The sequence below is a fragment of the Salarias fasciatus genome, chromosome 18 (genome assembly GCF_902148845.1).
Source record: "Salarias fasciatus chromosome 18, fSalaFa1.1, whole genome shotgun sequence".
NCBI classification, from domain to species: Eukaryota; Metazoa; Chordata; class Actinopteri; order Blenniiformes; family Blenniidae; genus Salarias; species Salarias fasciatus.
Window position 1 is genome coordinate 19,576,078 of NC_043762.1, and position 10,663 is coordinate 19,586,740.

At 42.8% G+C, this 10,663-nt stretch overlaps 2 protein-coding genes and 1 long non-coding RNA gene across 3 annotated transcripts; 2 read left to right on the top strand and 1 right to left on the bottom strand.

Annotated features, from left to right (window-relative positions):
• Positions 1–197: 197 nt before the first annotated feature.
• LOC115406082 (NADH dehydrogenase [ubiquinone] 1 beta subcomplex subunit 3-like) lies at positions 198–1,624 on the top strand. Its single transcript, XM_030115979.1, has 3 exons — positions 198–266; positions 1,054–1,182; positions 1,383–1,624. The coding sequence occupies exons 2-3, from the start codon at positions 1,055–1,057 to the stop codon at positions 1,531–1,533; spliced, it is 279 nt and encodes a 92-aa protein (XP_029971839.1). The 5' UTR covers positions 198–266; position 1,054; the 3' UTR covers positions 1,534–1,624.
• Positions 1,590–4,807, bottom strand: LOC115406065 (UDP-glucuronosyltransferase 1-1-like). Its single transcript, XM_030115956.1, has 9 exons — positions 4,217–4,807; positions 3,700–3,763; positions 3,471–3,619; positions 3,009–3,136; positions 2,782–2,875; positions 2,565–2,690; positions 2,404–2,491; positions 2,098–2,317; positions 1,590–1,983 (listed from the first exon to the last, which is right to left on the bottom strand). Exons 1-9 carry the CDS (start codon positions 4,736–4,738, stop codon positions 1,713–1,715), a joined length of 1,662 nt encoding a protein of 553 aa, XP_029971816.1. The 5' UTR covers positions 4,739–4,807; the 3' UTR covers positions 1,590–1,712.
• Positions 4,578–6,273, top strand: LOC115406085 (uncharacterized). Its single transcript, XR_003933488.1, has 2 exons — positions 4,578–5,401; positions 6,231–6,273. It is a non-coding gene; the product is annotated as an uncharacterized LOC115406085 (long non-coding RNA).
• The last annotated feature ends 4,390 nt before the right edge of the window (positions 6,274–10,663 follow it).

A 10,663-nucleotide genomic window follows, 5' to 3' on the forward strand; every position in this document is an offset into this window, starting at 1 on the left:
CATGGTCTGTGTGGTCATTATGCACGACGCTGTGTAAGTAAGTGAATTCAAATATGTCCACCTGTATTCCTCCATGTTTGTTTACTTAATAAATAAAGTTCACGACCCTGCTGCTGAAAACGTTTGTTTAGTTTATTGTGTATTTTTGTAATGTGAGGAAACGTGAGAGAATTTTGTCCCCAGCACGGTGCCGTAGTTCTGCCGTAAACCTCTCGCTCTGTCGTAATCGGTTCCTGTCGCACCAGAGGTCACAACAAGCGGTTCAGGTAAGAACGCTTTGCTGAGCTAAATTCACGCGTTTCTTCTAATTTCTTAAATGTTAAAATACAACAGGAGCACAAATAACGCGAGCAAACAACACGTCTCACAGTAAATGTTTCCGCCTCGTGTCAACAGTGGTTTGCCAGTGGTTAGCACGATGCTAACTGTTAGCAGCGTTAAAGACAAAACAACATCTATTAATTTACCAGATAATACAATCAGTGATCAGAGTAAATAATGTATCTATAAACTGACAAATAAGACTCCTAGCAAGTGCTGATTTCATGCTTTTGTGATGTTTCATTTGGAAGATTTACTTTGAACATGTCTGATCAGTGTCTATGTAAAGCATCGTAAACATTGCCAATCTGTGTTGTTGAATTGTAATAGTTTTATATGTTTTCTAATGTTATTGACACTCTTGGAAATGGAATTTGAATCAGATTTATTGTAGGAATGGGCTGCAGCTATGTGAAAAATGAATGAAAGTTTTAAAAAGAGGTACAGGTTTCTGTCTGTAAATGGTTAAAAAAAAACAACAATGATAAAGGTATTTGTTTTTGTGACTTTTTTTTATTCCTCACAAAAGGTTTTTTAATCATACATTGACAAAAACACACAGATCTTTCTGGATTCTGAAGGTGCTGAATAATAAGTGGTATTTGCTGTATCTCAATCACTGAAAATATGCAAACTACACTAAGATTCAAATGTCGTTTCTTCAGCTAAAGGCTTATCAAATAAAAATAAAAATCATAACCAACTGCCCTGTGTGTGTGTGTGTGTGTTCAGTATGGGTGGTGACCACGGCCACAGCAAGATGTCGATGCCAGACTGGAAACAGTGGAAGATCGAGGGAACGCCGCTGGAGTTCACACAGCAGAGGCTGGCAGCCAGGGGCCTCAAGGATCCATGGGCTCGGTCTGTATATCTGTTCCCTTGTGAGACGTATCTGCACTTTGATTTCTTTAAAAAGCACCACTTCAATGTACTGATTTTCCGATACTGATATTAATCAAGGAATTGATTGGCGAGTTGTATGTTCAGTAGTGCAGTCTGTCATGTTTCTTTAATTGTGGGGTCAGTTTGTGTCTGACACCGCCGCCTGTCGCCCTCTGCAGGAACGAGGCATGGAGGTTTTCAGGCGGCTTTGCTCGTGCTGTGACTCTGTCTGACGTTCTGCTGAAAGGATTCAAGTGGGGGTTTGCAGCGTTTGCCGTTGCCCTGGCTGTTGAATACACCCTGTTCCCTCCTAAGAAGGGTGGCCACTAATGCTCTTTGTTGTCTATTGGACTGAGATCATACCCAGTGGAATCTAATAATCTGTATTTTCAGTGTATTAAAAGTTTATTTGCTCACCATGCCACTTGATTTTCTGACATCCTCATTTTTTCAAGGTTGTGATTATATTTTTTCCCCCCGTACAAAGATCAAGATGAAAAACAAACATTCTATTCCTGCTTCCTTTTTCTGCTCAGTTTTCTGAAGCATAGTTTCATACATTTTACTGTCAGTATCACTAAAACCACCACTACAGTGGCCAGCAGTGCTGCTACATCCAAACAATAGTACTGAAACCAGTTGAGGTCGTGAACAGCTGCCCTGAGGTGCTTTGCTCCTTTATGTCGCATCACAAATTCTGTCCAGAACACTGAGAGGGTGAGTGGATCAACAGGCCGGTCTGTATGAATAGCGGACAGCCTCTGTATGTTCTCTTTGTACCTGGACACACACATTGATGGGAGGGGTTAAAAGATAAAACCGGTTTTATGGCATGAATAACAAAAAGCGTGAACTGTAACCTAGATGCATGGAGGTGAGACTATGACCCCTCACCTGGTGTTGTTGATGATCTCGTTCAGTCTTTCAACGATGTCTTCTGTCGTCACGGACATGATATTCAAAATAGCTCCCACACCCCTGCTTGCCATCTTGTGGGCGTTGTCAGGCTGGTCCCCGGTAACTGGCACCATCAGCATTGGGACCGCGTGACACAGCCCCTCAAACAGACCATGTGAGCCAGCATGAGTGATGAAAGCCCGAGCTCCAGGATGCGCTAACATACAACAAAAAGAATCCCCTTCTGTCAGTTCAGAGTAACATACGCCATATTCAAGGTTGTATTTCAGTGAACACACAGACCTAGTAGGTCATTCTGAGGCACCCAACTCATCATTTTCACATTCTCTGGTAGATTTTCAGGAATCGGTCCAGTGTACCTCCATATGACCTGTAAAACAATGATTGATTTGACCTCGCCTTGATTCATCCCTTATGATTTGTATTTCTATATGACTCCGTACCTTCTGTGGAATCTGTCTGAAGGCCTCTACGAAGACAGATGTAGTCTGTTGTGGTAGCTCAGACAACATGCTTCCCAGAGTAAAAACCACAAAGCCATGCTCTCCCGATACCCACGACTCCAACTCCTGCCAAACATGGGTGCACATACATGAATCACAGTTTGTGTTCATCTACCTGCATTGCAATGGATTTTGAAAAGTTATCTCTGGGGCTTACATCAGGAAGAGGCTTTAGGACATGACAGTTGATTCCACCAACTGTTATTATATTAGGCATGAGGGGACGAGGGAACTCCAGGGTGAAGTCAATCCTGTTTAGACAGAATATCAGTGGAGATATACCTAATTTCCCTCTGTGAGCGGCTTTCACAACAACAAATAATAGTGTATGAGCTGGTGTGTTCCTCTCCAAAAATGTCAATAAATTCCGTCTGTACATGTTACCTAAGCAGCCAGATATCAGACTCTGATAGCACTTGTCTTATGCCCACATCCTCTCCTAAAAACTGGGCGGCGATTTGATCAAAGCGCCAGAAGAGAAATTTGCACATCAGAGGTTCCATTAAAGCGACCTGTAGGTTAGAGGGCACACAAGAGTAAACAAATGAGTAAAGAGGGCGGCTGGTTGTTAAACAGGTTAAACTTTAACAGCGCTACAACTCAAGTCAGACACTTTTGGCATACGTGCAGGTTAGGTTTATATAGGTCACATGTAGGTGAAATGAGGAGGATAGACAATGTCTTAATTATTCAAACTGAACATTCTTTGTGAGTTTTAAAAGGGAATGTTCATAGTGAATAATGACAAAACAAATATGGAAAGTTTGGAGCAGAATCTGCAGGTACGGTTTACTAAATGCAACAGCAAAACTCAGGATTTGCACTTCTCTCCAGTGTTGACCTCACCAAAGAGTTGATGACTCTCTCCTTGAAGGTCATTTTGTCTGTGTATCCAGTAAAAAACCGAGGCACATATGAGGGTGGGAACGGGCAGCCTGCAGCCATCATATCCATGGAGCAGGGAATACCCCTCAGCAAATTAATGGTGGGAAGACCTGAAAATAATGTAACTGTTAGTAGAGAGAACATATAAAATAGCACGAGCACACAGATAGTCCAGTGGAAGAAAAGTCACCTAATTTGCGGGCAACTAATGAGCCTGTAGGCACCATGGGGTCGGTCAGTACAGCATCGAAGTCCTATTGAGTGAAAGAGTGAGAGGAAGCAAAGAAAAAACAGGGCGTGGGGGATCAATTTACCTGTGATATAGTTGTGACTAAAACCTTCATTAGTACCTGCTGAAATTCTGTGTAAACTATGAATGACATCCATGGTTTCCTCCAGTGTGCTGTGATATCCAGTAATATCGACATGCTGACTTTTTGGATAGCACAAATACATTTTGGTGTTGTTGGCACTTTATCTCTGACTATTTTTATGCTTTAGTGAAACACATTTAACAGATGCACAGTGAGATGAGAATCTGACTGGAAGAGAAAGCAGCACTGAATATGAATCCATCCAGAAGCACTTTCTGCCGTTCTGTTCACTCTCCACCAACATATCACAGTATCAAGTGTTACAGGTTTTTCAAAGCTTGCGTTGCATCAGATCTGACAGGTAATATGTTGATCCGGTGTGTGTTCACTCACCTGCTGTGCCAGATGTGAGATTATGCTTTCATTGAACAGCAGGCCCTCTGCAGTGGTGTGGATTATATTTGAAATTCTCTGGAAATGTGAGTATCCTTTCTTTACTTTTTCCAAGAATGAAGGAGGTGACTTTTCCAAAATGTCTTTGTTTTCAGACATCACATTGTCTAAATGAGCCTGGTCAAAAGGAACCGGATGGATCAAGGTGTGGTAATGTTTTCCGGGGCCCATTCGCATGTTGACCTCCGGGATTACCACAGTGACCCTGTGCCCCCGCCGACCCATTTCCTCGGCGATGGCCTTTACGCCCACCCAGTGACTCCCATCCATTGGCACCACCAGCAAGTGACCTAAAAAAGCTGAAGAATCAGTGCGTGTCGGTGGAGCGGAGTCCATGGCTTCAGCTTCTTTGGTCTGCTGCCCTGGATTTTCTGACCCAGATCCACTGCTCGTGTCTGCGGCAGCATTCATCTTCATCGCCGCGGCCAGCAGCAGAAGCACAAACACTGCCGATTTCCTCATTGCTGTCCCTTTCTGTGGATTGTGTCTCACCGAGTCCGACAGAAACCAAACTGCAGGGTGCAGAGACTGAAAAAACACCACTCCTATTGAAAAGCTTTTCAAGCTTTCCACTCCCCCTCCGGCTTGTCACTGCAGGCTGCATGAATACCTGTCTGATTTAGTGATTGTGTTCAAAGTCCTGTAATCACATGTGACCTCTGTCCTCAATACCTTGTGCAGGCCATTGATAAGTGTTGTTCACTCACTGAAATTGAACAGAAATGAAAACAAAGGGCATAAATACACAGATAACGTGTAATGCTGGGAGGAACCTTCAAAAATTCCCTCCAGAAGTGACAATTGAATATATTTTTTTTTAATTTGTCACAGGAAACTCTGCAGCGGCTGCTTGGTTGTGGAAAAACCTGTTTGGGCTCCCATGTCACTGCGTTGAGAGGATTTAGCTCCGGTTTGTGCTGGAAGCTGTCAATCAGATCTGGCAACCCTCGACTTCCGCGACGTCACTACGTCAGCACGTAAACGCGGGAATTTGAGCGCGAGCCCAACACAGTGAAATATGAAGGTTTAAAAACGACCCAAGTGGCTGCTTGGCTTCTTCCCCGGTGGCTTTAGCGCGAACCGGAGCGCCGCGTTAAAGTTGTGGCGGCGAGACAACCGATCCGAGTAAGTAGCTCCGCTTCGGGGACTCGCCGTGTTGGAGAGTCGCTCCGGTTTTGTTTGTTCAGCTTTCTGATCGATCACGGACTAGTTCAGATCAGCCACCACTGCAGTCCTCATCTTTAAAGAAACACGTCCATCTGTGGGTTCTGGCTTCTGCAAAACGATTGATGAAGAACTATGCGGCTTTAATCCCCGTGATATGAATCAGCCGTTCAAAAAAATAGTGAAGAAGAACCTCAAAAACCTTAAACAATGTATCCGCTACAACTTCGTTCATTAACAAATTGCCCAAATATAGCTATTCCCCATATAACCAGTCTACGTATTTCGTGTTAAAACTTGATTATTTAATGCAAAAAAAATGTTCACTATTTTTTTTAAAGGCTGATTCGGATTAAAGCCGCACAGCTCTTCATCAATCGTTTTGCATACGTATGGGTTGTTTTAACTGATAAAGCGTTGACCATGTAGCTTGTTTCTCTTAACTTCAATCAGAAAATCAGGCTTATTTTTCATGGATGTAACTCATGTACTCTCAGCTCTATTATTCATCCCTCAAATACGTATTCCTGACAGCTGGAGCAGCATTTAAATATGTGTCAATCAGTGTTTATGGGCAGTAAGCATTGTTACAACAAAGAAAAGCAGCTTGGTAGAATGATAGAAGATAAACTCTCTGTCCAAATGTTGTTTTATGGGTTGTTCTTAAAAAAATGGAATCATGTCACATTCCACACGAGATAATTAGTAGAATGTGCTGTATCATTTCTGTTTTCATCATCTCATCACTGTGCTTTATGGATTTTTTTTTTAATGTTTCTCTGTTTTGCAGCGCATTTGAGTATTGTCTGAAGTAAAAAAAAAAAAAAAAAAAACCCCAATGAATCTTCGAAGCTCTTTCAAGCGCCAAAACAGCACGCGGAGCAGCCCTCAGAGTAGCTCCTCAGATGAAGAGGGCTCCAGCAAAGACTGAGAGGTTGTAAATGGGCGATGTCCAAACCCGAAGCTGCTGACAGTGCCATCGATACAACCAAGGAGGGGGAGTGTGACCTCCTAGACCTCATCTCCAGGGCTGCTGGTGTCGGGCACGATGCCGAGGATGCAGGAGGAGTGGCTGGAACAGTGTCTGACAGCGGACTGCAGGAGTCGGATGAAGACAGCGCCTCAACCTGCAGCAGCATCGCTTCCGGACCTTCAGTTCTCAACTCGGCCACCCCTAAGATGCTCTGCCCAGGATGTGTGATGCTCTATAGGAACGCAGGTGACGGACAACAACACCGATCAAAGAAAAACCGCTCGACACGGTCAGTTCAGTACGTTGTTGTCACATCAGGACTTTTCCACCACATGTACACATTGATGGGAACCCGAAAAAAAGTGTGTAATAGATTAAACATCCTAAAAACTTCAATTTTGTTCCTCAGATCCTACGTCTTTGACATGTGACCAGTGGGTTCTGCTGAAGAAATGGATGCCCAGAAGGGGATCTAACCTAAGGCGGTGAGCTTCAGTATGTGTTTGTGTGTGTGTGTGTGTGTGTGTTAACAAAGGTGACCCAGACTAACAGTGTTTCCACTGACTGCTGCCCCACTTTATCTTGCCAGGAAGTCTCTGAGTCAGCTTCAGTTTGACAAACATGTGGACGTGGAGGAATCACCTGGCTGCTGGAGGCCGCATCCTTTCCTCCAGAGGTAATGTCTTCAAACGAAACGCAAAAATCCAGCTTTCAGAAGTGACTTCAGCTCAACTCGACTTCAGACATAAAAACACTCATTTTCCATTTTCACCCTTTCCTGTAGTCTCATAGTGTTTTACACTGTTCTACAAAACAATCTTCTATTTGCAGCACCAGGAATGTAAAATGCTATTTTTGTTTAGCTTAACTGCAGATTTTCTAAATCCTTCCATTAGGCATCTCATCTGTTTACTTTGCAATAATTTTTCTCCATGTTTCAGTATGAGCACTTGCACTTCAGTGCATTTACTTGAATGTAAGGTAACGTGCATGTGGCGTATTTTTTCGTAAGGAATCTCCGATGTGTCACAAAGTCGTCAAACAAACCCAGCGGGAAGAAGAGCAGGAAGAAAAGGACAAGAAAAGACTCTCCTGAGCTTTATTCTGCGAAACAGCAGCGTCTCAGCGGTGAAAACGGCCGGCAGCGTGGCGGCATCAGCCACACAGAGGTGCTCTGCAACACCAGCCAAGACCTGGAGGGCGAGGCAGAAGCAGGCCTGAGTGAGGGAGTTACCCCCTGCTCGTCTGTAACCATGGAAACCAGCGAGCCGACAGCAGAACGGCCCGAGTTGAACCTGCACAAAAAGGCCAGAGGGTTCAGAAACCTGCTGCTTCAGTTACGAGGCAGCATGATCGTCAAGGAGACACATTCGTGGTGTAACTGAAGACTCTCTCCCTCATTAGTCCCCTGAATCAGAGCACTAATGACATTTTCATTTCATGTTTTATTTTGTTGCTGTGATGTTGCCAGAGTTTCTCTCTTTTCTCCATTCTTCTGCACTTTCTTGATTTATTATTAAACTGCATATGTTTAAAGTTTAATACGATAGTAATCATGTCAATAAATGTTTTTATTTACTTTTGTTTCCAGTTTGTTTTTCATACTCGCATCAAAGGTCGACACCCTTTAAGAAGCCGTCAGTAAGAACTAAATGTGACGTCATTACAGGATTGCTTTACGATATGAATCTCACTTTATGAAAATCTCTTATTTCTGTGCAGGTGTCAGGGGAGGTTCACATGTTCACTTTGTGAGTTTTCATAGAACACATTGGACAAAGCGGTTTGTAGACTCTGTTTTCATAAAGGAATTGGAGGAGCTGTCAAAGCTCAGGACAAAATAACACTGTCAAAACCAAAAAAAAAACATTTTCCATCTAGTGTAAATTCAGCTGGTGTGGTCTGAGTTTGTCAACGACGTCCTTATTTGATGTTCAAAATGTTTTTCTTGAATAGAACTGGGAGGAAGCGCCGAATTATATAACCTAAACATGGCTTTGTTGAGTACAATCAGTGAGCGAATGAATACTTTGCAGGTGGCAAGTTGTGTACAGCAGTCACATCCTGAAAACAAGGAAACTACAGCAGTTTATTTTGACTCTTCCAATTTCCTCTGACAGAATCCTCATCCAGGACGGCCCCGGCCTGCTTTCTGATGAGCTCCTACTTCAACAAACACGGCTGCTAAATTCACGTTGTGATCAGGTTTCATCAAAGGTGAGTGCAGCGGCAGAGAGCTCGGGAACCAGGGGTTGAGAAACACTTGTCTTTTTTATTTTTGACTCCACAAGGAGGCGCCACTGGTATGAGATTAAAACTGGAAATCACTGCACTTGTAGTCTTGTCTCCAATGATGCTACAGTAACTTCAATTAAATACTAAATCTCAACTGAATAATTAACGGAATAACTTTGTGATGACCACTGTATTTATTTTTTTGGGTAAACATGTCGAATAGTTTCCATTTCTCAATAATCAAAGCTACTCAATTCATTTGTATCTTGAGTTCGAGCTTGAAAAGCAATAATTAGCACATTCAATAAATACTATTAATATGTAACTTTAGTGATTTAGAAAAAAAAAAAATCTCAATTTAACCTCTACTGGGTCAGATCAGTGAAATAACACCGTCGCCTGTATTATATCGACTCCAAACCACTGATTTACCACAACAGGTATCATTATTAAAGGCAAGTTGAAGAACTCTTCTAAATGTTGTCATTTCTTTTCCAACATGCTGCTCATGCTATTTCAGGAGAAATAGCTTTGGCTGCAATGATGAGAGGCCTGTTATAAGAATGCATTTGTGGGATGAGCGCAGAGAGGAGTGTGTGAGTTGAACCCCAGGAAGAAGCGTTCAGATTTTCTCTACTAAAGCAAAACTGGTTTTTATTATCAAGTTTTTTACAAATGAAGTCATTAAAATCAATCCACATAATGGGCTCTGCAGCTCATCCTACAAATGCATGACTAATGCACAAAAGAAAAAAGTCCACCAAACCTCTGTTTCTTTCATTTTTCTGCTCTGTTTAAAGTCTTTGTGTTCTCATAAAGATGTCAAAAAGTCCAGAGTCATAAAATTTCCCATTCTTCTGACGAATCAGAAGAACTTTTCTAAACCGTCAAGACAACTGGAGCGCACATGCTCCAAACCTGAGGACTTTTCTGCAGCCGTGTTTTTGTTTTTTCTGTCTCTCTTTGGAGATTTTCACGCTGATACCAATGAATACTGAGGAAGGGTGGGGAAAGGGAGACGGAGATAAGCGCGCGGGGGTTCAGTCTTCACAGTTTAACAGTTATTTTTGTGGAGATTGTTTGTTGTTTTGGAGTAGCGTTTACTTTTAGGATCAGTATGCTGCGGGAGGATGGGGATTTACAGCCAGAGCTGCCAGGAAACGTGTCTGCTGGCAGAGTTGACTTTATTAAACAGATTTCATCCTATTTGTTGCTTTACCACCAGCTTAGTTTGTGGTTTTATTCATAACTTTGTAGATTGTTCAGCAGTTTTTCACCATTTTCTACCATTTACATAATTTGAATACATTAATTTATTAAAACTTTGCCCAATTTATTAGTCTATAAAGTGAATGAAAGTTTCTATATACTTAGTTTGCAGATTATGAACTTCTTGTTTACATCTGCTGAACTATTTATTTGTTCTCTCTGAAATCACAAGCACACACTTCTGTTTCATTGACAGTGAGAGACCAGAGGGAGTGACACACACACCACGGTGTTTACGAGAATGGGGGTTGATAATCATCGCCTGAATTTTTTTTTTTTTTTTTTTTTTCCTGCTCTCCCACATGCTTCTCTGTGTCTTCCTCTCATGCACGTCCATGCGTCCATGCTCCTGTGCTTCGTATGGGACCCTGACGAAAACCAGACAAGTGTGTTCAGAGTCCGGTCGGGGTCGACGCTCCTGCTCCTTGTCCTGATTTAACCGAGCGTGGAGCCCGGAGACGCACAGATTGCTTATTGTCCGATTCTCATCTGCATTCTTTCCTATTGCCAATTGGACCCGATTATCACGAGCCAGAGGTCTCAGAGCTGAAACAATTCAAGCGACTCAGTATCCTGTGGCAGATCGACTATCAGCACCTGACACCTCGAAAACAGGAAAAACTTTTCAACAGGAACCCAGATGTGTTGGAGCCCTTTGGGGGAGGAGCCTGGAAATGCCTATATAACCCCAGCGGAGGCTCTTCTCAGCTTCACCCTGCAGCCGGAGGAGAGCAGCCGTCCCCATC

Bases quoted from the DNA above. Each gene is read 5' to 3' on its own strand.
- LOC115406082 (XM_030115979.1), top strand. From the start codon at position 1,055: ATGGGTGGTGACCACGGCCACAGCAAGATGTCGATGCCAGACTGGAAA. The intron at 1,183-1,382 runs GTCTGTATATCT...CGCCCTCTGCAG, and splicing joins CTCAAGGATCCATGGGCTCG to GAACGAGGCATGGAGGTTTT.
- LOC115406065 (XM_030115956.1), bottom strand. From the start codon at position 4,738: ATGAGGAAATCGGCAGTGTTTGTGCTTCTGCTGCTGGCCGCGGCGATG. The intron at 3,137-3,470 runs GTGAGGTCAACA...TCTAACCTACAG, and splicing joins AGAGAGTCATCAACTCTTTG to GTCGCTTTAATGGAACCTCT. The intron at 2,492-2,564 runs GTACGGAGTCAT...ATTGTTTTACAG, and splicing joins TCAGACAGATTCCACAGAAG to GTCATATGGAGGTACACTGG.